The sequence below is a fragment of the Hippocampus zosterae genome, chromosome 21, assembly GCF_025434085.1.
Source record: "Hippocampus zosterae strain Florida chromosome 21, ASM2543408v3, whole genome shotgun sequence".
Taxonomy (NCBI): domain Eukaryota; kingdom Metazoa; phylum Chordata; class Actinopteri; order Syngnathiformes; family Syngnathidae; genus Hippocampus; species Hippocampus zosterae.
In genome coordinates, this window is record NC_067471.1 from 7,423,819 (window position 1) to 7,450,834 (window position 27,016).

Here is a 27,016-nt window from a genome sequence, read left to right on the forward strand (position 1 = left end):
TTTTGCGCGGGTGTCGTTAATGTTGTGGCCCAGAGAGGCCATCCCCCGAGTTAGCAGTTCATGGGAATAGAGAGCAACGTCGTCATAACTTTTTTTTTTTTTTTGGTCCCCGAACAAACAAGTACACGGCGGCATTGACCTTTTTTCACTTCCGACGCCGCAAATTGAGCGTGCGGCAAAACAAAAAAATAAAATAAAATAGAATAGAAAAGAATAAGTGTTTACCCCGGGAATTCCGCCGCCACCTCCCTTGACATTTCGCCAATCGACATGTCTGCGACGGCTCGCCTAATGACGCCTCGGCTCTCCCTGGTGTGGCAAAGCTAACAATTAGTGCCACTCCCGTCACCATGTTGGTTTCATACTCGGATGATCACGTCAGCGCGAGACAAACGCCATGGCAACGCGGAGACCGTCTTGGCACCATGCTCACACCCCCGGGCCAGGTTATTAAGAAAATAGAGGCGGGCTTATCAACGCTGATCTGTCATGTCAGTCTGTACCTTGCTCTTTTATTCACGGGTTGGATTTTAGGGTTGAGCAATTTTGAAATAAAAAATGTAAAAATGGATTGCACAAGCTTTTTATATGTGAAACTTAAAAACAAAAAAATGTGGGTAAAAAGCAGACATTTTTGGCATTGGCATTTAAGGGCGATCATTTGGAAGCATTTCCCCCTCTCAAGATTTTCCCAGTCCTCAAATGTTTTGCGCAGCATCCCAGTGGATTTTGCTATCAAGTTGAAGTGGGACCAGATTGCTGTTGCCCCCCCTCCCCCCACCCCCCCTCCTCCCTCACACCGACCACCCTTGAACCCCGCGAGCGGCAAATACACGTGTGATGATGAGACGGGCGCCGCGTGCCACCCCCGCCTTGACTTTTAATGACCCCCGCCCTGCTCCTCCGGGAGACGAGGAAAAACCAAAGAACATCCAATATCCCCGAATGTCATCAGCGAGTCCTTCGCACCCTGACGAGAACATAGGCTGACTGTGAGCTTGGTAATGAAGGAGTGTATGTGTGTGTGTGTGTGTGTGTTCCCTCAAAGGTGAGGCGTCTACAAGATTGGCTTGTGGTTTGAGCCCAGATTGTGCACCTGCCGGCAGTAAAATCCACACACACATACGAGAGGTTGACCATCGGCGACGAGAGATCGTCGAGTATCATTTGTAAGATCGTCGAGTACAATTTGTAAGATCGTCGAGTATCATTTGTAAGATCGTCCAATACTCGTTGAGGTTGTCGTTCCCGGTGGAGCGACGTCATGATCGCCGTCCGTTAGCTCTGCGACGACGTCGGCGCTGCGGTGGGTGGGGGGGGGGGGGGGGGGAGGGGTTGCGGAGTCGCCGAGTGTGTTTGCGGTTCGGTAATGGCTTCGCGAGGGGCCGATACCTCGGGATTTCCGCGCGTGTGCAGCAGAGTTTAAAGAAAGAAAGATAAAAGAAAAGAACAGGCTCTTGTAGAGGCAGCAACAAATGACATTTATTGGAGGATATCAAAACCGGTAACATCCTGAAGGGGGCACTGTAGGACCTTCAAGAAGGCGCGAATGTTATTTTGGAAAAGCTTGCGGGTTGTGCTCCGCGTAGAATTTGACTGAGAACTCCCCGCCCGTTTCCTCGCTTCTGACGCACACGCCCGGCGGTCTCGGTGGCTCACTTGTGGTTCTTTTGTGCTCCCGTCTGTGACCCCCCCCCCCTCATCCAATTTCCACTTTGTGCCGTGGTGGGGCGGAGGCCAAGGAAGATTTGATTTCCGAGTAGACCTGAAGTCGAGTCAAGATCCACCTGACAACCCCATTAGCGTTTTTTCCGATCTTTCTCAAGAAGTTTACCAACAAGTTGCCTTTCATTTCAGGATATTCTTTAAAGAAAATATCCCCCGGGGATGGGCCGCGAGGGTGTATAGCGAGCGCCGAGAGGTATCGGTTGGGCTTTTTTTTTTTTTCCTCCCCGGAGGACAAAAGCGTCCCGCATGGAGAGACGTTTCATTCGCACCGAGCTGAGGCGCATTAATATTAGATTGTGCCGCGTCTTGCCTCGACACAGGCCAACAGGCAGCGAGGAATCCCATTTGTCCCGCGCGGCCGAATAAATGAGTGAGTCACCTCAGTGAAAGGTCACCGTGAAGACTTGGAACAGTTGAGGGGCACTTTTTTTTTTTTTTTTTTTTTACCGGTGTGCGCGATCTGAAAAAAAAATTTTTTTTTTTTTTTTTTTTTTTTGGGCGTACACAATCCTCGGCCTTCTGATTGGCTGAAAGGCCTCAGTAGTTGTACAAATGTCTCTCCGCGCGGGCCATCGTAAAATGTATTCTACACAACCGTAGCTTTGTTGAGCTTGGCATTGTAAAAAAAAACAAAAAAAAAAAACACCTCAAGTCTTTCCCGCCCAGCGTCCAGTAGCTTGAAGTAATAATTATTCTGCTTACTCCTGCTGACCCTTCGATGCGGGCTGAATGATTCCACATATGCTCAATCATGAATGAGCGAAGGCAGATGCCTTCTGGCTAATGGCGCCATTCAGGGCGAGAATGTTAGTCTGTGGTGGTGTGAGTGTGTGTGTGTGTGTTTTTTTTTTCATGTGCATGCGTGTGGTGCTCCGGGGCGACCACGTTGCGGCCTTCCGAGCAACAATACAGGGTGTAATTACTTCAAGCACCATTAGCAGCACAATAACTTTGAGCTGAGTTGAAAAAAAAAAAAGTCCTGAGTCGAGTGTGTGTGTGTGCGCGTGCGTGTGTGTGTTTGTTTGTCTGGGCTGCCGGAGCGGCTTCGCTTTGTTTTGTGATTAACAAGTCATGAGTGGGCTCTCTATGTTTGCTAACAACGCGCTAGCTGAGGTAATGACTTCTCGCTGCGCACTCGCTCGCACTTGGGGATTCGGGAGCTCGCCAAGAGAGACACTTTGTCGAATGAATCATAACCTTTGACCCGGGCTACTTTAAGCATCTTGAACCGTTCCGACGTTATTGTCCAAAATCAATAATGCCTCTTATAATTGCAAAAAAAAAAATGTTTTTTAATCCTAACAATGGTGATGAATTCTCCTGTTGAGCGTCATTCATCGCGGGGGCGGTGCTGTGATGTCACTCCAACATTTTTGAGCTTGGGTTCGAGGTGGGCAGCCAAGAACTGGACTCAAGAAATACTCGGGCTCATCTCTCCAGTCTGAGCTCTAGCACGCGCGAGCACATTATAGCGTTTGTGAGATTGACGTGGGGCCACGAGCGGCCCCCGACCGAGAAGATGGACTCTTCCCAGCATCATTGATCGACCGTAGATCTCTCTCAGGGAGCCCGTTGCGATCAATACAGCCCCTACCCCCCTGCAGCTGCTCCTCCTTCCCGCGTTCTTATTTATCTGTCACTAAAATTTACACTTTAGCCCGCTCGGATGGCGCGTAATGACACATTTAATGAGGCCGGCCGGGATGTTTCCAATTTGCTTGGTGTACTACCTTTTTGCCCGTTTTCTAATTTAGCGAGCGTACCTAATGATGTGTCCAGTCAGTGATTGATCTCCTCTTCAACTCCGGATCAGAGAAACTCGTGCGACAATGAAACTCAGCACCAGTATCTTGATTGGAGAACAGTTTATTTAAAAATTTTTTTTGGTTTGTTTTGTCCGTAGACGAGTTGACGGTCACGTGACACGAAGATACCCATGTCATAAATAATCTTCAAAAAATAGTCACAAATCTACTGTGACCTTACATCAAGACCGGCTTGACATCCGGAGGTCTCTAATGAGGGCAACAAAATAATCTCATTCGGGCTCATTTCAGTCGAGCTCGCGAGCGGTTCGCTTTTTCGCCGCGGTGGAGCCGCAGGTGCGTCGCAGCGGTGCCGAGACGCACCGCGCCACTTAGCAACCACTTTGCCTTATTATCCCGAAGACGTCATTGGGGGGCCCTGTTAGTTGATCAGATGGGCTCTTTTCAAGACTTGCCCTCTGAATCACATCTGTCTTCATCAAAGGAACAGAAATGAGTCTTTCGAATTGATCTGGTCTGGGGTTTTTTTTCTTCTTCTTCGGATTCATCATCTCTTGTGGCTCCTGGACCACAGAAGAGCGAGCCCGCCAAAATGCCTGCTTTCAGCCGGCAGATTGGTGCGTTGCCGCTTCCAGAAGCCACACCGGACTCTGGTGGTGGTTCTTCTCCTCGATGCCCCGGGCAAACACTCTGATCAGCTGGCACTGGACACTGCGGAGAGAATCTTGGTCTTTAAATCATTCACTCCCAAAGACGGTTTTAAACGTCTTTTCAGACTTGGTCTACAATTGGCTGGTACTGAATGAGTTAATTATCGTGGGAGGCGAGCGCTCGGGCCGGCTCGTTCCCTCCCGGCCGATTCGCGGGTTGGTGATAAAATGGATGGGCGTTGACCCCCCCCACCCCTGCCCCCACCTGCCTTAATTAAAAAGGAGTGCACCTTGAACATGGGGAGGAGTGTTGAATTAGCAGCGTTACAGCGCGACGCTTCGTTGGCAGGGGACAATGGGGCGTGAAGCTTGTTGTGGGAGCCTCCATTTTACGATTGGCGCGTTGCATTTGGGTTTCGCGCACCTGACTTGGATGGCAACGTGAGGCAGGATCTCGCCGTCGCACGTCCAGTGGCTGCAGCCGCAGTTGCCGTAGTGGCACCCGGTGACTCGGGAGCAAACGGGACCCTGGTCCGCTTCCTTCTGGGGCCCGCTCAGGTCCTCCGGCGACACCGGGTCATCGTGGCGGGGCTGGAAGCGGAACTTGCGCACCCGGTGGACCTCCACGAAGGAGTGGTCAAACTGCGGGTGGATCAGAATTCCGGGTTCAGAGAAGACTACGTGATCTCACTTGATGCTCTCATTCGTGATAGGCTCCAGCTCGGCCGCGTTCCAAAAAAAAAAAAAAATCAATTAGCACCTTTGAGGCATGTGCACTCCTAGCCACTAGGTGGTGCTCAAGCACTTGCCCTTTTGACCTGGATGAAAAATCTGCCCATTTTTCTTTCAGTCATCTATTGTGCGTGTGTGTGTGTGTGTGTTCTTGTACTCATGACATTGGGAGGACCGGCATGAGTTTCTAACCAACAGAGTGAGGACATTTTGACGAAGTGAGGACATTTTGGCCGGTCCTCACTTTGAAACCCTCTAAATTGTGTGTGTGTGTGTATATGTGTGTGTGTGTGTGTGTTCTTGTACTCATGACTTTGGGAGGACCGGCATGAGTTTTTAACCAACAGAGTGAGGACATTTTGACGAAGTGAGGACATTTTGGCCGTTCCTCACTTTGAAACCCTCTAAATTGTGTGTGTGTGTGTGTGTGTGTGTGCGTGTGCGTGCTTGCACTTTAGTGAAAGGCGAGATGCTGTAAAACGTTAATTTTAGCCCATTATATTCAAACACATCCCCGGTGATACCTTAATGAAAAGTTTTTTTCCGATTTGCTTCTCGTTTACAAAAACAGCAGGAAGGCAAGACGGAGGCGCATTAAAGCAAATCAGCATCAGAGGAGCCGAGAGGCCGGGCGGGCGGGGTCGTCGGCGTGGAGAAGAAGGCATTATTTTGTCAGTCTCCCTTTTCGTCTCAGTCAGCGTCGCCGAAAGGTTCACTCGTGTCCCGCAAACAATTTTCTCCAACTTCACGGGATGCCACTTTTTCTCTCTTCTCATCTCGCTCCGCCGTCGCCCGCTCCCGTCACCCCCGCCCCCCAAAATAGCAGAGTGACAGCCGCTTATTTGAACATCGGGCTCACTTTATGACCGCCGTCTCGCTTTGCATTCACGCCGGACGCTGCGCCTAAAAGTCTTTGTGACAAGGCCATGAATACGCTTAGTGCTTTCTCACTCCCGTGTTTTTCTCCGCCCGAGCGAACATCGCTACTGATATGAAGTGAATTGTCAGCCGACTCATGCCGCCGCCGCCGCCGCTCGTCCGCAGTGCGGAGAGATGCCGCAGATGGTGACATTTATCAGCTTTGTTGCGCTCCGAAATATTGATTTCGCTCTTTGACTTTGCGGTGACTTTGCGATTCACTTCCTGAGGTCCTAATTCCGAATCGCCGGAGTTCCCACGCTATCTCGAGACGGTTTTAGTCTGGTTCTTGGGCGAAGTCCCGCGGCCCGAAAAGATTGACGGGGGGGGGAGGTTACCTGGTCTTCCTTGTTGGTGTGGCGGAGGAGGTGCTTGAAAAAGTCCAAACGGGAGCATTTGCGCACCAGGATGAGGTCGGCGGTGCCGTCGGCCAAGTGGGCGGCGGGCGACAGGCCCTGCGGACTGCGGGGGCACGCGCAGCTCATGTTGGCGGCGTTGATGGCGATGAATTTCCCGTGTATCTCGCTCCAAGTCTCATTGACTAAACAGGGGGGGAGGGGGGTAATTTTATGCGTTATTAACCCAATTTAAAGTGTCGAATTTCACTTTTGTAATCTGTCCAAATAATGTCTCTCTATTCCCAAAGTTGCGTTTAGGATCAGTCTTTCAATCCCTCACGTCAAATTTTTTGTTTTTGTTTCTGGAACTTTTTCCCGTCAAAACGGCGCCGGAGTTGCACGTCTCATCCCTGTCATCTTCGCCACTTTTCGTTCGCGGATTTTTCCGCCCGACTCCCAATGTCAAGAACGGGTTGCACAAATAGACAAACAAGGCGATAACGAGGGCGGTTAGTTTTCATCGATTATTCCAAACCTGGAAAAAAAAAACTTTACCCGCGTGCGACGGGTCGTCATGGCGCGGCTCCCGTAACGAGGTCTTGCGCTGGCAGACGCTGCACCTGCAACACAAGCGTGACCCGGTTTTACATTTGTCGCGGCGTGGCTTTCACATTCAAGGCTTTAACGAGCCTAACTGATGCTTTATCCGCCTGAGATGTGGGGGGGAGGAACGTGGAGGTTTTACTGATCAGCCATACACGCCAACAAGGGTTCAATGTACTTTCCAAAACCAAACCTGGACGTATTGAGCTATTAAGATTCCGCATCAAAGCAAAAGTCCCTCCTCGGATTGGGTCCTCGCCGCCGGCTTTTGAAATGTTTCTTTTTCGGCTGCTTTATTTACCCGGCGCGACACTGCTCCTTGTCCCGAGGGTCGCCCACGTTGTCGTCAGCCGCGACGAACGAGACGGTGCCTTCATAATAGTTGTGACTCAGAAAGGTCTTTACCCCTGAAAGGAAAACACAGAGCGAGCCTTGAGAATTGCTGCCAATCGCCTTCTGTCTGCTTTGTTCAGACCTGAGAAGACAATTTGGAGTCACTAATTGCGCGAGCCCTTTCCTTTTCTCTCGGCTAAATGACAATAGCATGAGCCGCCCGCGTTGTGTCGAGCATCGCGGGATGCAGTTTTGCACCACTCACTTATCGGTTGATGTGCATGAAGGAAGGCCGAGTTCTACTCTCGGAATCCAAATAGCTGCTTTCTTGATTACCAATTTGCACTCGTCTCAAGCCCAAGCGTGAAGTAGAAGACCCATTAGAGTGCTTGCTGCTTTTGGATGGCTGACTATTCCGTTTTGCATGCGGTGCTCTTATTGATAGCCAACATTTAGTGTATTGATTTGGACTCTGCATCTCTTTTTTTTTTAATTGTATTTTGTATTCTTTTTTGCTTACTATTTTCAACCTAAAAAATAATATTTTCAGGACTTGGGGCCATTTTTATATTAGGGAAAAAATCTACATTAAAAAAAGTTAAAAAAAACTTTCTTTTAAGGATTTGGGGCCATCTAATTTTGTTCTTATTTTTTTGTTTTTGTTTAAAAAAAAGAAAAAAAGTATACTCCTTATTATTTTTATATTAGGGAAAAAATCTACATAAAAAATGTAAAAAGAACCTTTCTTTTAAGGACTTTTAAGGACTTTTTGTTCCATTACAAATATATATATATTCTTATTTATTTTTGTATTAGGGGAAAAATCCATATAAAAAAAGTGTACATGTGCTTCATGTTAATAGCATTTTCATCTGACTACATATATTTTTAACTTTGGGTAAGTCCTTAACTACAACCAAAAAAAAATCCATATTTTGTTGTTGTTATTTTGCTATGCAATATTGTCATACAGATTGCTCAAGTGCTCAAGAAGAACCGTTGCCACTTTGATCACCGGGTCATAGACGACATGAAATGAAGTTGGCAGCAGGGGCAAGAAAGTTCAGGTCAGGAGGGGGGGGGGGGGGCGGTCGTGGGTTCAAATAACAAGCAAGCTCATCCACGTTGACAAATGCTGTTTTTGTTACCCGACAGGTCATATCGAGCGGGGCCCAGCCATCGCTGCCTCTCGCTGTCGGTCTGAATGTCGGCGTAGAAGCCGTAGCCCAGCAACGAAACGGAATATCGGAGGAATGTGTCCTTGTGGTGCACTGAGGACACGTCCATGGGTTGGGAGTCACCTGTTCATACAATCACAATCCACTATTGTGACTAAAAGACGAGGGAAGAAAAAAAAAATCACCGAAGAGTCACACCAACCGACAATGATGTGCAAGGCGGACGTAACCGGATCGTTGGTTCCCACTGTAGCAAAGCAGATGCAATCAGTGGAGCCTGTTGACGACACGTGAAAGTACATTGTCAGTAGTAACGCTAAGACTGGGAGTATATTTTGAGTACCTCAATTTACATAACCTTTTTTTTAATAATTGACCTTTTCAAGCGTTCAAACATTCCCAAGCTGTCCAAGTCAAATGTTAAGGGTACATTTAAGATAACGACCCAGTTGACAAGCCCCTAAAGGCCCATTCGTTCTTCGGTATTAAGAGGAGCAGCCATATGTTCACATGAAGGCAAAGTACCCTCAAAATACTTTGTTGCGGTATGTTCAGAAAAGGCCTCTAGGGTATGGTTAAAGATACATCAGTTTTCGACGCTTTTTACCGTTAAAAAGGTTGTAAAAGCCGCGTGAGCGAAAATAGTTCTGCAGAAGTGTGCAAAACATACATAAAATACTGTTGTCATTGCGGTTGTATTTTAATGGACATCAACCCGTTCTGGGTTTTATTGTTTTTGTTCCTGATTGTAAAGTGTCCTTGGGTGTCTTGAAAGGCGCTTATAAATAAAATGTATTATTATTATTATTATTATTTGGCATTGGACAAGATGCGGCGGCCATTTTCTTCCGTACACCATCAAGTGCTTCTCGTGTTTCAAGTGCTCCCTCTAGTGGTATATGAAAGCATCACCTTTTAATTCACCGAATTAAAAACAGTCAGGCTGCATCATGTCGTTACTTTTCGGTACAGTTCGGTTGCATTTAACTTTTAAGGGCAATGTACAGTCATGCTTTGAGATACGTCCCCCCCCCCCCCCCCCCGTATCCATGCCAGTGTTGTTTGTTAGCACCGAGCGTAAGTGCAATTCTACAGCATTCGAAGCCCACGACGACCAAAGGACGGCTCACATCTCCAAAAATCCATTTAATTGGAGGACGTGGAGTTCTTTCCCTTTGCTCTTTTCTCCGGCAACTTGAAGAAGCCGGACGCAGAAGAACCAGCGGGGGGTCGCGTTTGAGCTCTCGTCTCAAACAATCAATCACGCTGTGCTACCGGCCAGCCCCCGCGCTTTGCATTTGCACTTTTCCTGCAATTATTGCCGAAATATCCCATAGCTCCGTCTCATTGATGACACTTGGAGTGACCGACTCAGTCAAGCCCCCGGTGGGACAAGCTGCCGCGTTGCCATGGCAACCCTCTGTAGTAACTAAGGCCCAAGTTCTCCTGCTGTCATCCGATACGTACATCGCCTCAAAAGTGCCTCACTTCCAATGCGTCGCTCACACCCTAATAATGATCAACATTTTTTTTTTTACCACGCAGGCTCACCCGCAGGGATGATCCCGATGCGGAGGGAACATGGCGCCAAATGGGCGTCGGGTCGGTTGGCGTCGATGCCGTGCTCCCTCTGGGTCCTGGCGACCAAGCCGTGCAGGATCTCGTTGAACATCCCGTCTCCGCCCACGGACACCACTCTAAACGCACATCGAACGGCAACGTTTGCTGCGGAAGCTCTCTGCGGGGCCAATGGCTTGCGGTCGCTGTAAGAGGTGAGTACAACTTTTTTTTTTTTTTTTTTAACCCCCAATTGAGTTGCTCAGCTTAATGGCGGAATTTTTTATTTTTTTTTTAATGGTTATTTATTGGAACAGGGGTGTGTCGACTTTTTATAACCACTCTGTATTGTCATTGTTCACAGTGGAAGGTATTTGAATCCGTATGAATGCTGTCATTTAAAATGATATCAACAAGTATGAGCGATACGACACTTATGTAGTAAGATTTCTTTAAAAAAAAATTTTTTGCGGAATTGACGTGACAATCTTAAATGATTGAGTTACACAAGTTAAAACTCACCCATCGTACCGATCCAGATTTGCTTCCGTTTTCAAGTGATCTCTGGCGTGATTGGCCCGCTCCGTCACTACCGAGACAAATAAAGTTGTCGTTTCCTGTCAGCCCATTGACAAGGAAAAGACAATAACCGGCAGGCAAGAAAAAGTACCGCAATTTGAAGTATTTAGTGGACCCCGTTGGACAGATCGGTATATGGGACACAAGTGCGACAACAAGAAAACCCAATTCGGGTATATCGCCGCCCGCAGCCAAAAAAAAACGAAAATTCCAACTGTAAATCTGTGCGGCGCCCTTGGAAATAACAACACGTATAAAAGACTTCGGAGCGGCTGCCGGTACTCAGGAGCAAACTGTATTCACTCCGATGGACCATCAATAGCGCCGACGATGTGTAGCCGCCGCGAACGCTTATTGAATAATAGATGTGTTTGGATACCCGAGCTTATCAGCTATCAGCACCTCCATTAAAGTTGCCGGGCGTGATGAATGGCGCCATCAGCCCAAATCATATTCCCGCGAGCCTCTTTGCTCCGACACGGGCGGGCGGGCCGCCGAGAGTCATTTTTTGAAATTTAAACGTTGAAGGCACACCTCCGGTATAGCCACCCACCGATCACATCCGTGGCGATGCCGGCTCGGCAAAACAGCGGCGCCACCTTCTGATCGTAAATGTGCTTCCCGTCCCGCTTCCCGCCGTAGGGATTGATGTACACCAGCAGGCTCTTGGGCCGATTGGCTGCGGAGAGAAAGTATTAAGATGATCTTTTTTTTTTTTCGGAGGGGGGGGCGGTGGGGGGGTTGCACCTTGACATCAAGCTTGATGAAGTTTTCATTAACGAGAGAAACCTTCGAGCGGGGCTGCCGGAGAAAGAACGAGGGCCGCGCGAAGCCATCGCGAGGCGCCGCATCGTTTGGTGATAAACCCCGCAAAAAAGCCCCTCGACGGAATTTGCTAAATGGCCCGTTCACGGCTGACGGAGGCGACCGCGGCCGCAGCGACAAACGTCGACGCCATTCGCAAATGAACGGATGGGGGATCCGGGTGCAGTCGCGACGCAATCCAATCAACCGAGTAAGACGTTCCAAATGTCCTCAGCGTTCTGGTTCCTAATGTAATGACGCCGCTGGAACACATTCAGCGGGTAGAGCACTCGGAGCGCCGAGCCCCCGCCAAGACTTGTCACCTGCAGAACGAATGGAGCAACGTGAACAATCGGTCGTCGGAAAAGTGAAGCTTCTGCCAATAGAGAAGAAAAGTAGCTTCGTTTAAAATGACTCCAAGGATGTAAATTGACGACATTTCAGCGCATTTTCCAACCAAAACACTTAAGTACATTTAAAACCAAAGTGGGGGGGGGGGAGTGGGGGGTAGCTTTCTGAAGTCATCTCCATCGCACCGCATTAAGCTAGCCGTTCATATCGACGCACGCGTCCGCCCGTCAAACTTTAACGAAGCTCTTTTCTCGCCGAAAGCCTCGTCGACGGCACGACGGTCGCAATTTTCAACATCTCGACGATCGCCAGAAGTGATCGTTCAACAATCGTCAGCGTCGAGGGCGCGCCGACCGCATCCGTCCGTACGTCCGTCCGTACCCTGCGTTGCCAGTTGATCGTTAATCGTCTGAATCCAGTGCTGGCACAGTCCCGGATTGTCACAATAAAAGGTGATGTCGTCGCATCGCCACCGATACTGCGTCGTCCTCCTCACGTAGAAAACTGAAAAACAAAACAGAGTGCTTATTTATTTCTTTTTTTCCGTTTTTTTCCGAAATGAAATATTTACAGCGGTTGCGTCCTTGAAAATGTGCACGGCAAGAACTCTTGCAGTCATTCGCTCTGATGAGTTACGCTAATCTGATCATCTGGTTTGCAATCTCATCGTCATCTAACCGAGATGTAACGTAAGAGCCGCCCATCTTTGGGCTTATTTCACTTAGCGTCAAGGAAATTGGCATGAACGACCCGGTTTACAAAACAACGGCGGCTAATACGGCGCGTCATTTGAGTGACAGAATATTCCCGAGATTTCGCACGGCGATTCATCAACACAGCCGCAGTAAATCTATCGGCAAGGCCGCGTTCGGAGACGACAACATTTTCTAGCCTCATCGCCAAAATCGAGTTAAAGCTTCTCAAATTGCCGCCGCAGTGCCGAAAAAAAAAATTCTTGTGTCTGGCGGCAATTTTGCGATGCCGCTCAGATGTCAGAGAGGCGGCGCGAGGTTGAGCCTGCGTTCAATCTGGGTTACCTGTGAACGCGTGTGGGTTGAGCTGTAGGTGCTTTGTTGTCCTTGTCTGCTCGCCGGTGTCCGTCTTGTGCACGGCCACGATTTCAGACGTGTGAACGGCATGGCCGTGAGCTGCGGAGACATTTTCGGCAATCCTCAATTATTCAACTGGCTCCCCGTATACGTGCCCACAGGGTGTGATGCTCTTTTATTTTTATTTTTATTTTTTTGCTGAAGTACTTTTGCTACGTTATGAGTTTTTCCAAAGGCTTCACGTGTGATTTAAAAACAAAAACAAAAAAAACCCAGCGCGTATCATTTAGGCAGCCTTGTTCATGAAAATCTATATATGTTTTAAAGTAGAACATAATCCGGTTCCTCCGGTCCATGGAGAGCGAGTCAGACAGAAGGCTTGCCGGCGGTTACATCAAAGATATTTAATCAGGACTAATGTACTACTTGCGAGAAAGCGAGCGTGGTAATTAAGGGCGCTGTTGCGCGGCCAATTCAGTCTTCTAAGGAACAGTTTGCCAGATGCGCCTAAAAACTCATTTAAAACTAAAAGGGAGAAAAAAAAAAGTTAGAGCGCCTCGTTGTTGGGGCTTTAAAAAGCCCCACAACAAGAGCTTTAGGGATTTTTTGAAAATGATTTTGAGATTCATTTTATATACTTATAGATATTTTTTAAGATTTGGCAGAATTGTGAAAAGATGTGTTTTGTTTTCACTTAGGGGAGGGGCTTGGAAGCTCATTTGCATATCGATTTTGGGATAGGTTTTATATTTATCCAGGCTTGGAACCAGCACGGTGTTGGAAAAGGATTTGAACTGACCCCTTCGACTCTCGGGCGCATTCATTCCTCCCCCGTCTCTCCCCCTGCCGAATTATGAAGTTGATATGGCGAAATGGATGGCGGGCGCCGTGACATATTATTTCTCTCCGGGGAGTCTGGCCAGGAATGGGATTTCATTTCATTTTCAAATAAAGATGATGCGGCGCGCGGGCGTGAATAAGTTTAACGGCCGTCGATATTCACACTTTGACAAATAGGCCGAAGACCGACGGTCTCGAGGGGAATGGCGGGGCGGGGCCATTCAGACGCCGCGTATACGAATGCCTTACTCTCAATTACCCTAGATCCTAGATTTATATGGCAAACCCCTCAAACCGAGAACCGCACGTGTATTCTCAGATGCTGACAAAAATCGACGCGTCATTTAACGCGAGCGTAGCAGATAAAAAAAAAAAATGTTGATGATTAATGGAGAAAATGTGCCTGTTAATAATCACGATAAAAATACACATCAAGGTGACTTGGCCCATATACGTCATGTTATCTTGCTTATTGTTATCATGTTTATAAGAGTGCTAATCACGCCTTTTTTTTTTTTTCCGCTCCCTGTCTCTAAGTGACACTCAGGAAGCAAACACTCGGGGGGTCAAGGGGTTACTTTCTGCCAAGCAACAAGTGACCTCAAACATCATTAAGATTTGTGGTCATTTGAACATCTTGGACAATCATTTGAAACTGGAGGTGGCGTTCCTATATTGCTGTCTCAGGTACGCATGCGCACACACACACACACACACACACACACACACACACACACGCTTGGATATGCGCAGGGAATAATCCCTTCAGCACACACACATTGCAGAACTCATCCACTCCACATGCACATTTGGCCAAGATTTGAGCCGAGTGAAGTCCTCTAAGCTACATGCTAAGCCCCTCGGCCATACAAGGCGCAGATCCTCTCTGCTCCGCTCTGACATCTTTGCCTTTGTGCTCCGAAAGGATCTTAGTAATGGCACTCGGCCACACTGAGTGGCCCATTCATGCCGCGCGGCTCAGCGTGTTGCTTTTGAGCTCAATAGGTCGCCTCGCTGCTGAATGTCAGGTTTTTAGGTGCCATGATGAGTGTGTGCGTGTGGAGAGATTATCGCAGTTAAAGATGGTGGAAGGTTTAGTTTTTTTTTTTTTTTTTAAGAATCCAGGCATTCAATCCCAGGTATGTATTTAAAAAAAAATCATAGTAGGGTAAAGGAGGGTTTGAAAATCCTCAAAAAAACGGTCCTCAAAAAACAGTACATTTTTGAGGACCCTCAAAATATAGTATATAAAATTCATTCATTCATTCATTCATCTTCCGAGCCGCTTGATCCTCACTAGGGTCGCGGGGGGTGCTGGAGCCTATCCCAGCTGTCATCTCAAAATCATAAAAAAACGTTAATGTCACCCTGACCAAATAAATGGCGCCCGGCGAGTGACGGCTTCAAAGGCCTCCAAGAGAGGACCCTTATTTATGCTCATGCCTTGGGATGCAATCTAAAATTCATTTGGAACTCACTGTAACGGCCGTAAGAGTGCCATTCTGCATTCTGACAATTGATGGTGTTGTGTTTTGGTTCCTTCAGGCATGTTCCTGCTCATCCTGATTTACCAAAAACCAACGCGGCATCCAATCTGACAGGATTCCTCGCCCACATAAAAAAAAAAAGGTTCGTCTCATCTGTTACACTGGCGTGGATCCGACTTCAAACACACGCCAGGCCTCACCTTCCTTTCCTTCAGCCTGACAAAAAAAAAAAAAAAAAAAAGAGCTGGCTTATTCATATTCCGCTCCACTCCCATGCCCCCCTCCGCCCCCCCGCTTGTACACAGTGGATGGCTATGTAATCCCTTTGCCGTTCCTGCAAGTTGGCAACAACAGCGTGTTAGAGGACAAGCCGGCGCAAGTTAAAGGAAACGTTGGCCGTGCCGCTCGCTGTGCTGTTGAAGCCATTTTCCTTTTCGCACGTCTCCCCTCCGAGGATGCGAGCCAGAAGATAAGCGACGTTGCAATACGTATGCAAAAAAAAAAAAAAACCCGCACTTTTCACACAAGTGCCACAATGTGAATAATTAGGATAGTCGTGCAGTTTTTTTTTCTTTCCCCATCCCTCGCCAGAAGGTCTCCACCCTTTTGCGTTGATTCATCGTGTAATTAGCTTCCCTCCTTCTCTCTATTGACCCCAGCTGCAGCAGGTAAAATAAATACAATCACGGTAATGAAAGGGCCCATATTGCCGCACGTAATGCGGTATAAACCTGCAGTTTACCCAATCTCCAGCTGTCGTTTTTCTGGCATTTCTCTCCCCGTAAACCCCCCCACAACCCCCCCGCGGCCGTCTCTCAACGTACAGACAGGTCCGCCGTGCATTGAGCGCCGACTTTAGATTACAAAGCACAGATTCCGCCTGGGTACACTTGGCAGCGGACTGTCAAACACGACGTGCGGCTCGCTCCCCGGCGCAACGGGTTTGCTCGACCGGCGGCTTAAGCAAACAGATGGAGACGAGAGGACAAGCAAGGTGGAAGGTGTAACAGGAGCGCGCTGCCTGTCGCTAGGGGCGCCGTGCTTTAGCTTTAGCTGGTTAGCCATGGGGTGGGGGGGGGGGAGACACGATCCAGCCTTTCCAGATCCACCTGCTCCATCAGTTCCTATAATTGACGCCAAAATAACGCTCTGCCTAGCCAAACAATGTCATTAAACCCGGGCGACCATGACGAGTCTAAAAAATAAATAATAGTGTTCTTGTTTTGATAATCAACTGAGGACCGGCAATACACGAGCATTTTGGTAAACCCCTTTTTTTAACACCGTTAAGTCACTGCGCGTATATTGATACACTTTAGCGGTGCAACAATTAATTAATCACTAATTATCGATTAATCGTTTCGAGACTTTGATACCCTTAATATTAACCAAACCCTCAGTAAATATTCTCATGTTCCTTTTTTTATGTCCGGAATAAGACAGTGGCAACCATTTGAGTTGTTGCTCTTATTTTGAAAAACAATAATCAACATTTTTTTCCTAATATGATTTTAACGCGGCGTAGTTCCTCCCAAAAAAAAAAAAAAAAAAAGCTGCCGCCCGCTTCACTTGAGCCCAAACTTCCTTCACTGCCCTGAGTGATTCGGCAACTGTAATTCTCAGGATCTGTATCTGGCTTTACCTTTAAACAGGGAAGCACATACCCTGCCCACCCCCCTTCGCCGGTGGGCCAAGTGAGGCTTTAGTGGGCCTCCAGTAGCGTCGCTTACTGAGCATAATGATTTGAAGGCGAGAGCGTACGCCTCGAGTTTTTCAAAGATCTCCCTTCCAGGTGGGAAGCCCGGCTTGCCCGCCGCTGCCGTGGTTTGACCGAGTGTCTTTTGAAAACGGAGGATCGCATCTCTGCTCCCTTGCCTATGCGCCTGACTGACAGCTGCTCTGATTCAATGAAATCCACCGAAATGTCAACAGCGCCGTTGCGGTCCGCAGCTCGCGATGCACAAGTGACGTTGACGACTCATAATGAGTCGTCGTGACATTTACACGCACTTGATGTTTGGTTTGCGGGAGGACAAACGTGAAAAGCAGGACATACATAGTGAGGCTGCCGTGTCAAATGCATGACGCGATTCCCTGTGATGCAATCTGTGAGTAATTGTTCGGATCTGTCCGGTTCAACTCGTATTTACTTTTCCATCAATCATCCGTCTCGTTTTAAAACACGCATTTGGGAGTATATTTGAGATGACAACAACAACAATTCCTCCCACTCATTATTCGCATACCGAATATGATTATTTCCAAAACGGTGGGCCTGGAACTTGTAGCCTGTGTCTTGGAAAAAAACCCAAAACAAAACAATTTCCCTTTCCTCCAACTTTCCATTTTAATCCAATTTGTCTCCGGTTTTGTGTCCGCCCTTCATGTTCCCGGTGACGCGCTCGGGTCCCAACAGTCACCAGGAGACATTTTGACGTGACCAATTTGGAACACCGGTTCAATAAAAACAAGTGTTTATGGCGGGATATTATAGGGCGCTTGATACCACTTTGAAGAAGGTCAATGGGCAAGTTTAAAGTGAAGTACGGCCCCGCTGGATACGAGGCGATGATCTTAGACTGGGGAACTCGTTTACATGAGTAAACATTGGCCCTGGAGCTAATAATACCCATGTCTGCTGTCATCGGGCTTGCCAAAAAATAAAAAATAAAAAATGCATGAACAGAAGATCGTAGCTATTCGCACATTATTAAATAGATAATTAGTAACCTGATTTTTTTTTTGTGTGTGATAGGAAAAAAATTATCAATATTTTGCCAAGGCGGAAGTCAAAAATAAACAAGCGTGCACTCCTTATTATAACAGGGGAGGTGTTCAAAATTGACCAATCACGTTCAAACCCATCATGGGACTCAGCATGCGACTTTCACAATTTCAAGTTCCTCTGATGAAACCCAATTAAAGTCCAGCTGTTTTTTTCCGGACATTTTAAAGTCCCCATATTGGTAGAAAAACTCAAACTTGTCATTTAACAGGGGTGTCTAGACTTTTTTTCCCCCCAATATCCAATAGATAAATAGGGACATTCAAAAACGGGGAAAAAAAACAAAAATACTTTTATATATAAGGATATAACTCATCCTGCCTCTCTTTTGGATGCAACTTACCTGTTGGGGAAGTGCTGCCAGAACTTCTCCTCCAGTTCTTCCTAATGTCCTCCCATGCAAGAAAATCCCGAAAAAGAGCGAGCTGTACCTGCCCGTACTTGTGGCAAAGGTCAGATAACAACAGCGCATGCTGATGATCCATCATTTAGTCAACTTTTGCAGCCGCCACCATAACAGACTGAGCTCACTCCGTGCATGCGCTTTTGTGTGTGTTGTCTCATGCTGTCAGGGGAACTCGTTTGGCGCAAAGATTCCGTACAAGTGAAAGATGATTCACACCAGGAAGACAAAAAAAAGGTATTTACGGCGCAAAGAATGCAGCTTGTTGAAGCCACTATAATCAAGGCCTATAATCCAGTTCGGCATGAACTATAATGCATTTTTCGTTCTCTTGCCTCCTGGTTTGTAGAATTGAACCGCACCAGGAAATGGGACGGAGTGAGAATTCATTGGCTAGAGTTTGAGAGTGAAGCAAACTCTCTACATCAGCACTATCAGCTCTCATGACCCAAGGGCACGAGGCACCTGCCACTAGGGGGCCCCCAAACTTACACAACATTCCATTTGTTTTGTTTTTTTTGTTCGATTTCTTTCCCATGACTTGGCAACTTCAGGCTGTGGATTGTTGTTATTTCAAGTCATAGTACCACTGGGAAATTGAAGCCCCTGTGGGGAGAGAGAGAAAATGGAACTGTGGTTGCTTTGGGCCCCTAACAACAAAAAAGACAAACCGAGTCACACTAGGTGAAATAACTTTTGGGCGAAGAATAAAGAAAAGAAATAACACTTTCGAGGTAATATAAAACACGTTTTACCAATGACAGTATGCCCAAACGAGCACCCAGTTTTTAAATGATCAAGAGTCCTCTAATTTTAGCTGCATTCATTTCATGTTTGTTGTAATACTTTGTGACGTAGTCACTCTTCTTGCACCACAAAATGGTACTACAAAACTACTGGTTACTCTAAAATGGTTCAATGATTTTGTTGTTTACGATGATACCAGTGCAGCGTGTTATACCGGAGACAAATTCCTTGTGTGTTCTACATACTTGGCCAATAAAGATGATTCTGATTCTGATTCTGATTTATTGCTTTATTGTTGTACACTGTATATGATAGTTGCTCCATGTACAGCACTTTGTATGCAGGATGGCTGTTTGCAAGTGCTCTGTAAATACAGGTGAGTTGAGTTGAATTACATTTTTAAAAATTCCAGACAATTGAAACATTAACCCTTGGGTCCTTCAAATGAAAAAAACCCTTAGTTACGCATTTTACAATTTTTGAAATGATGTATTTTGTGTTATACAAACATTCTTCTATTTTTTTTCAAACACTCAAAATGTTCAGAGGCATCTGTGCTATCCATACATATATAGTTTTTATTAGTTCTTTGGGATTTTTTATTCTTTATTTTTTGCAAAAGGAAAAAAAAAATGTGTCTGGAGGTCCCAACCAAGCCCTACTAACAATCCCGACCGGACGTGTTCATGTAAAATGCATTGGTTTGAAGCCTCCTGCAAAAAGGCAAACTCATTTGCGATCCTCTGGCGCCACCTAAAAGTTGCACAATTGGAATGACCTCAACCAACAAAGTGGCATGCATACGTCTGTCCAAGCGAAAACAAAGCGATTGACGTAAAAATTGCGTGAAATGCATGTTTACACATTAGGTTTACGATGCATTCAAAAATATGATATGTGTAATATGTAAATTGTGAAGATTACGGAATCAAAACCTTTTTTATTATTGCTGCAATGCCTGAGAATTATCAGCCGGTGACGTCATGAAATTTAGGCCATTTTAGACCCCCCTCCATACGTTTCAGCTCTCTCGTGTTTTTCCGAATGCCTTTGCCTTTGATTTAAAGACATAATTTTACATTTATCGCAAGCGGTGTACTACGAGGGTTAATGTAATACTTTATTCAAATTTATTCCACAGTTGTTTTCGACCTGTCAACAAAGCTCCGAGTTGAAAATAAAAATCACAATCATCGTCACGCCTTCCTCTGGCAAATGCCACTTGTGATTGGCCCACGATGAGGAAATGCCACTGCGACCAATCACAGACGCGTACGCACCGACGAGCCTGTATCAACATGGCAGCACTCTGAGTTTTGCAGGAAGCAACCTGGTGTAAATAAAGCGTAGTTTGACGTTTTACCAGCAGCGACAGCGTCCGGGCGCCTTTCCTGAGGACTAATCGGACCCGAAGGGTAAAATGTCTAGTGACGGAAACAAAAAACAATTCTGGAAAAGAAACGCGGCGAAGGTTCCCGGCAGGTGAGTGACGTGTTCTGCCGACGGCTAGTTTAGCTAGCGAGGCTAATTCACGCCTAGTCCCACTTGCTGAGATTCAGCCGTAGAGCTTCACTCTCCAGTCCTTGGCAAGCTGTTCAATCGCGACTTTTCACGCTTCCTGAGTCAGCGACCCATTCCCCTCATAGCTGCAATTTGCACGTTGCAAGCCGGCTAAAGCTGAGATGCTAATAGCGGCTATCGCAATCACAGATTTCTCTCATTCCACAGCAGTACAAATGGGCGCTCAGATTTGACAATGAAATGGCTGCACCGGCTTCGAGCCCATTCGTGATCTTCGAGTATGTGATTTCGCTCAGCTCAGCATGCGCTGACACTAGTTCATTCAATGTCTCTATGTCACTTTCCCCAGCATTCAGCATGTGTATGGCGCACAGCATCCACCTTTTGACCCACTTCTTCACGCTAAGTAAGTGCACCTTCCTGTGTATGTTTGTATGTCCAGTATTTGTTTGTGGGTGTGGTGCATTGACTTCATTTCTCCTACAGTTGTTTGGTATTATCGTACCTCTTCACCGGCTTATTGTAAACACGCAAAAGGAGGAAGTGCCCTTACCAGAAAATCAAGTTGTGTTTGAACTGCTTTATAGTTAACTAATCAAACCAGGCCTCAAGACTAGCAGCTTTATTTTTATATATACCTGCGCGCATGTGTGTGTGTGTGTATATATATATATATATATATATATATATATATATATATATATATATATATATATTTTTTTAAACTACAAGCACATTGGACCCTATCCAGAAAATATAGGGGCGGAGATTGTAAATATTCACTTAACTCATTTTCAGTATATTACTGATGAATATGGTGACATGTTGAGCAGATATTTGAAAAATAAATCTGCATATTACTGGTGCGACATGCACAGATTAGAATTGTTGTAGGAGTAGAAAACGTTGTAGGAGCAAAATGCCACCATGTAGGAAAACAAGAATCAGATGTTCTTGTATATGAATTATTTTTATGTAGTTTTTTAAATGTAATTTTGATGCATGCACGTTATTACACGAGGTGTCCCAAAAGTCTGAACCTTGGAAACTGACAGCAGTGTGGAATCCCTGCAACAGGTTTCCATGACTATTTTAACCTTTCCATCACAAATGTTTGAAATTCTATTGAAGGTGTTGCGTGTTGGTAATCTGAGTGAGTGAAATTTTAAAGATGTCATGTGTCCAGATTTTGGAGGCTTTGGTTGTTAAAATATAGTAATCTGAATACCGCCGTTCACGGACACCAAGAATGAAGTCCTGGGGAGAAAATGCCTTTTTTCAGTGTTTGTTTAATTTGCCATTTCTGGATTTCTATAAAAGTAACTTTGATTCAATTTTAAGACCTTTTGAATGAACATGGACATGTTGGTCCCCATACATGCTGCAAATAGTCGACAACATCCACTTTAAAAACAGATTACAGCTCAAATGACAAAATATTTTTTTAGTTTTTCTTCTTCCCGTTTGTCTAGTTTAATTAAAGCTGGCCCGCGGCCGTCTCCTGCCACGCCGGGCAAGCCCAAGAAGGCCACCACGTTCCAGGAGTTTGAGAGCATCACGAGCGATGCCTGGGACGTCGGGGATGACGACGACGAGCTACTGGCCATGGCCGCGCAGAACCTCAACATCGAGGTCGTTATGGAGACTGCCAATAAGGTAACAAATGGGATTCTTTGCTCGCTAGCTAGCGAGCGAGTCATCAAACCTTTTGGCTATGCGCTGCGCAGGTGATTGAGAATCACAGCAAGTTGCAGGAGAGGCAAAAGCTGGATGATCCAACGGAATCGCCCCAGAGGCACCCCGACGCGCCAGATGAGGAGGAGGAGGCGGTGGACGACGACGACGAGGAAGACGAGGAGGCAGATTTGACCAGTCCGGAGGTTTCATTCTCATTCCAAGAGAGCCTGGACACTGAAGGTCGCCTGGTGAAATCCCACAGCGAAGCTCCCATTGGATCTCCGAAAGGTTAGTAGCTCAGATTCCTCATTATTTGAAGTCTTTACACCCAAAGCTGTCAACCGGAGTGATCTTTATATTCTCATGATTATGTCATCACTCTCAGTCCACACGGGGGGGCAATAAAAAAATCATTGCGTTTCTCCATTTCCGCCTGTGAGGTGCTATTCGATGATGATGACTTGGAAAACATGCAGGCCCTCCAGGACCTGAGTTTGACACCCCTGATGCAGATGATTTCTGCCAGCGCATCGTTAGAGAGAAACGTCGGCGCAACTTGACGACAGGCCAGAATTGAACTTCTCTGATGTTTGAAGTGTTTTCATCAGCCGTCGGCTGCGCTCGCATTTATTGCACTAAAATGATTCGAAAGTGGGGAGCTTGTGGTCGGGGGGGGGGGGGGGGTGGGCACAGCTATCACTCCGTAGATGTTCTAAATTGCAGTTTTATATAGCATTTATATTCGTAATGGTTTTCACCCATTCACCCGGAGCTGAGCCAAAGGGCGAAGCTCTCAATTTACCGGTCGATCTACGTTCCAACCCTCATCTATGGTCACGAGCTATGAGCTATGGTGACCGAAAGAACGAGATCCCGGTTACAAGCGGCCGAAATGAGTTTTCTCCGCAGGGTGTCCGGGCTCTCCCTTAGAGATAAGGTGAGAAGCTCGGTCATCCGGGAGGGGCTCCGAGTCGAGCCGCTTCTCCTCCATATCGATGAGGTGGCTTGGGCATCTTATTCGGATGCCTCCTGAACGCCTCCCTGGTGAGGTGTTCCGGGCATGTCCCACCGGGAGGAGACCCCGAGGAAGACCCAGTACACGCTGGAGGGACTATGTCACCCAGCTTGCCTGGGAACGACTCGGGATCCCCCGCGGAGAGCTGGACGAAGTAGCTAGGGAGAGGGAAGTCTGGGCTTCCCTACTAAGGCTGTTGCCCCCGCGACCCGACCCCGGATAAGCGGTAGATGATGGATGGATGGATGGATGGATGGTTTTCACCCATATGCATATGAAGAAAGTCAATGAAGAGGTCGCCACTGATAATACTCGACAGCAGTGTGTAACCCGTTTAAAAAAAAAAAATCCTTTTAATCATACAGTACAGCTTGTCACATGCACAATCTGGCTGCCTGTCGGGCCGTCTGCTGTCGGATTTGTTGCGGTGTTGAGATTACATAAACAGCCCACTGCCCTCCGGCGCTTTGTCTCATCTCCATGGAGACGACGCGGCTCGCGCTCACGCGCGCCGTCAGATCGGACGGATATGCGCATATGTAAGACAAGTTATTTTACACCTTCGGGGGGGAGAATGATGCAAAGCCCCACATTAGAGAGGCAAAGCTGAATAAATGAATGGCTGATGCATGCAGCAGGTAGGTAAACGGTGTACGCCCTGTTTATGTTTTGCGGCGTCACTGCGTCGGACATATTGAAGTCACTCAACAAGGGGGGGGGCATCTTCTGTACCTGCGTCCCTGTTTGGGGGTTGTCTTTGGCACAAGCGCAACTCGTCACTCGTGTTTGCGCTGTGTGTCTTTGGAGTCTTTTGGGGCGCATCTGGAACGACATTCGGCAGAGCGAATTAATGCTCGTCCCTGCTGCCGTGGTGGCTTCACACTAGAATCACGCACATCTCGTAAGCAAGCCATTGGGGGGTGGGAGCGGGCGGGGGAGGCGGGGGGTGACTGCCACCAACACTAATTACAGTCGTTTTCACCAGGCGGCACGCTTGCAGCAAAACAACATTAAAAGGAAAATGGTCACATCACTTTCAAAATGGAGATTTGGATGGCATGCTGCAATGTAGTGCAGACGGTAACATTTTTTGCCTTTGGCGCATTCCTCCTCTAATGGGAAATGGGGTCATTCTTTTGATATTAAAAAAAAAATAAAAATAAAATCTTAACGAGACCGCTTGGAGCAAGTTTTCATTCATACACTAGTCCATCGAGTTGCATTCAGTCGTGATGCACTCGTGCTCCGTTTAGATGCTCTGCGTATATTTTGTTGACTAGAATCAATACAATACGCCCCCTGTTGGCCTTTCCACGAAGGTGCACTTTCATTCAATGCAGCTTTGTCACATCTAAAAAACAAAGACTCCCAAAATTGGACTTTTCATCCATCAGGCAAAAAAAATACACTAGCTTGTGTATTTTTCCGTCTTCTCTCCAACGCCCCCCCACTAACCGCCCCTTTTCTTTATTTTCCTCTCGTGGCAGATGCAGCGGGTGAGCACGCGGCCCTCTACAGACAGCGCTCGCTGCCCCACCGGCCGGTCATCCCACTTGTGGCGCGCATGGCCGACCAGAACACGTCGGGCACTCTAGCCATGACGGAGAGGGAAGCGTCACGTCTGGATAAATTCAAGCAGTTGTTGGCTGGCCCCAATACAGATCTTGGTAAGAACCATTCAGATTTCCTGTTTTTTTTTGGGGGGGGGGGGGGGGGGGGAGCAGTTATGCTTTGACCTTCTCATTCACGAATTTCCATTCCTTTGCACCCGTTTGGCTCTCAGCTGTAGTCGTTCCCGCTCACTTATTCTGCCAGCTGTGCTGCACTTTTAACAATGTAAAGCGACAAGGAGCGGGGCAGGGGGGGTTGTCACATAACCGTCTGGAGCCACAGATTAGGATGAGACCGAAAACACCCGCATCTCCGACGCCAAATGACGGCACTTTTGTTCTTGATACCACTGTATAAACGGTATGCAATAGCTTTATGAATATTTTTTGTTTGCTTGTAGCACAAAGCAGCCCTATTGTTGAGATTGTCGTACTCCTTCAAGCCCTCACCAAATCTCCCTTCAAAGCCTCTTTCATCATGTGTCCTTTGTGTCATGCCTTGAGCGCTTTCTGCGCGGCGCCTGGAGAGCCCTCGAGAAAAAAAAAAAGAAAAAAAAAGGGGGGGAGAGCATGGAGGGAATTAGCGCTGAGCAACTAATGAGTCACGGGCTTATGCCGAACACGCAAAGTGTCGGGAATGGTTTGATGCAGAAATGCCCTGATGTATCTCAACTGTGACAAACGGGGCTTAGCGCTGTCATGACATGGCCAAGAATGGGACAGTTTCAACATGTATGATTAAAAAAAAAAAAAAAAAAAGATAAAAAAAAATTAATAAGATTGTCGGGTGGCCCGGTAGTCCAGTGGTTAGCACGTCGGCTTCACAGTGCAGAGGTACCGGGTTCGATTCCAGCTCCGGCCTCCCTGTGTGGAGTTTGCATGTTCTCCCCGGGCCTGCGTGGGTTTTCTCCGGGTGCTCCGGTTTCCTCCCACATTCCGAAAGCATGCAAACTTGCAACAATGAGGCACTCTAAAGCAGCCACCCCTACCTAAAGCCCCTGTACCGGGTTCAATTCCAGCTGCGGCCTCCCTGTGTGGAGTTTGCATGTTCTCCCCGGGCCTGCGTGGGTTTTCTCCGGGTGCTCCGGTTTCCTCCCACATTCCAAAAATATGCATGGCAGGCTGATTGAACACTCGAAATTGTCCTTAGGTGTGAGTGTGAGCGTGGATGGTTGTTCGTCTATGTGTGCCCTGCGATTGGCTGGCAACCGATTCAGGGTGTCCCCCGCCTACTGCCCGGAGACAGCTGGGATGGGCTCCAGCACCCCCCCGCGACCCAAGTGAGGATCAACCGGTACGGAAGATGAATGAATGAATGAATGAATAATAAGATTGTTGTGCGTGATGACCGCAGACTCTACATTTAAAGTGAAGTCACATGTCCGTGTACCGGCACACAACCCTGGAAGTGGGGGGGCTGGTGCCCCTTGTGTTGAAGGAGCAACTCGGGGGGGCATCTGTCCTTGAGCTTAAAGGAGGGCTGTAGGGATGATCAATCGGTTCACTTCCTCTCTTGAATTGTGCAATTAATCGCAGCGGCGGCGTCGTCTTTTTGGAGGACAAGGCCCCCCGGCGTGTCAGGGCTGCCTGACTTTGGAGGCGCACGGCGTCAGGGCGGTGTCCCTCTGCGATCATTGCGGCATCAACACACCGAAGCACCGCGGCGGTCTTCGTGCGCTCGAAAAAGGCTACTTTGTTTGACACCAATTCTGTCTGCCTGGGACGTTCATAACACTGTCCACACTTGCCCCCTCCTCCCTCTGCCTCCCTCGGTGACAGCAGTCTGCTTATCGTGTAAGGTCATGCGGCGGGATGCTGACCTGTGCCTTTGCAGAAGTGGGCTGATTGATGTCGGGTGGGCCGCGCCTAATTATTGCCCATGTCCGGAGGCGAGCCTGCCACAGCGGCTTCGGGTGTCAATGTGACGTTCATCGGTGAATGCGTTGCCTTCCTGCTGCGCGCTTTTGAATTTCAAAATAAGAGCGTCAAGCGTAAGTGCAGGAAACGTCATCCCTTCATCCTCTTTGCTGCCCACCAGTGCGTCGGTTTGATTAAAGTGAAAAAAAAAGAGCTTTATGGAAATACAATCCTCATCGCGGATTTGGACTGACCGATTCATCAAATCCAAATGCAATTTTCAAATTGCCAAGGCTGCAATTTTTTCAGCATTTTTGCTTCCTTTTGGTCAGTCGGTCGGCTTTCCTTAGATATATTCATTCATTCATTCATTCATCATTCATTCGCACTCATACTCACACCTAGGGACAATTTCGAGTGTTCAATCAGCCTGCCACGCATGTTTTTTTTGGAATGTGGGAGGAAACCGGAGCACCCGGAGAAAACCC

At 47.3% G+C, this 27,016-nt stretch overlaps 2 protein-coding genes and 1 long non-coding RNA gene across 5 annotated transcripts; 2 read left to right on the forward strand and 1 right to left on the reverse strand.

The window, feature by feature from the left end:
• Positions 1 to 3,578: 3,578 nt before the first annotated feature.
• Positions 3,579 to 18,302, reverse strand: cerk (ceramide kinase). 2 transcript variants are annotated; one of them, XM_052055198.1, is made up of 13 exons: positions 18,042 to 18,301; positions 12,575 to 12,685; positions 11,919 to 12,041; positions 10,936 to 11,061; positions 10,326 to 10,392; positions 9,798 to 9,943; positions 8,449 to 8,523; positions 8,217 to 8,369; positions 7,037 to 7,142; positions 6,688 to 6,752; positions 6,133 to 6,335; positions 4,569 to 4,786; positions 3,579 to 4,205 (listed from the first exon to the last, which is right to left on the reverse strand). In XM_052055198.1, the coding sequence occupies exons 1-13, from the start codon at positions 18,184 to 18,186 to the stop codon at positions 4,097 to 4,099; spliced, it is 1,647 nt and encodes a 548-aa protein (XP_051911158.1). In that variant the 5' UTR covers positions 18,187 to 18,301; the 3' UTR covers positions 3,579 to 4,096. The 2 variants fall into 2 exon arrangements, with proteins under 2 accessions (XP_051911158.1, XP_051911159.1); XM_052055199.1 differs by lacking the exon at positions 10,936 to 11,061 and having other exon boundaries at positions 18,042 to 18,302.
• Positions 18,238 to 19,260, forward strand: LOC127593647 (uncharacterized). Its single transcript, XR_007960464.1, has 3 exons — positions 18,238 to 18,338; positions 18,451 to 18,835; positions 19,164 to 19,260. It is a non-coding gene; the product is annotated as an uncharacterized LOC127593647 (long non-coding RNA).
• A 756-nt stretch (positions 19,261 to 20,016) lies between these two features.
• On the forward strand, positions 20,017 to 25,939 carry tbc1d22a (TBC1 domain family, member 22a). Of its 2 annotated transcripts, XM_052055211.1 has the most exons (5): positions 20,021 to 20,330; positions 20,719 to 20,775; positions 21,842 to 22,025; positions 22,097 to 22,334; positions 24,549 to 24,811. In XM_052055211.1, the coding sequence occupies exons 1-5, from the start codon at positions 20,269 to 20,271 to the stop codon at positions 24,794 to 24,796; spliced, it is 789 nt and encodes a 262-aa protein (XP_051911171.1). In that variant the 5' UTR covers positions 20,021 to 20,268; the 3' UTR covers positions 24,797 to 24,811. The 2 variants fall into 2 exon arrangements, with proteins under 2 accessions (XP_051911172.1, XP_051911171.1); XM_052055212.1 differs by lacking the exon at positions 20,719 to 20,775 and having other exon boundaries at positions 20,017 to 20,330; positions 24,549 to 25,939.
• Positions 25,940 to 27,016: the final 1,077 nt, after the last annotated feature.

What these genes read in the sequence shown, in the direction of transcription:
- cerk (XM_052055198.1), bottom strand. Translation starts at nt 18,186, where the DNA reads ATGATGGATCATCAGCATGCGCTGTTGTTATCTGACCTTTGCCACAAG. An exon ending in CGCCTTGCACATCATTGTCG is followed by an intron (nt 8,370 to 8,448) that starts GTTGGTGTGACT and finishes TTGTATGAACAG; the next exon opens with GTGACTCCCAACCCATGGAC. An exon ending in ACACCAACAAGGAAGACCAG is followed by an intron (nt 4,787 to 6,132) that starts GTAACCTCCCCC and finishes ATCCACCCGCAG; the next exon opens with TTTGACCACTCCTTCGTGGA.
- tbc1d22a (XM_052055211.1), top strand. Translation starts at nt 20,269, where the DNA reads ATGTCTAGTGACGGAAACAAAAAACAATTCTGGAAAAGAAACGCGGCG. An exon ending in GCGGCGAAGGTTCCCGGCAG is followed by an intron (nt 20,331 to 20,718) that starts GTGAGTGACGTG and finishes CACTTTCCCCAG; the next exon opens with CATTCAGCATGTGTATGGCG. An exon ending in GACCCACTTCTTCACGCTAA is followed by an intron (nt 20,776 to 21,841) that starts GTAAGTGCACCT and finishes CCGTTTGTCTAG; the next exon opens with TTTAATTAAAGCTGGCCCGC.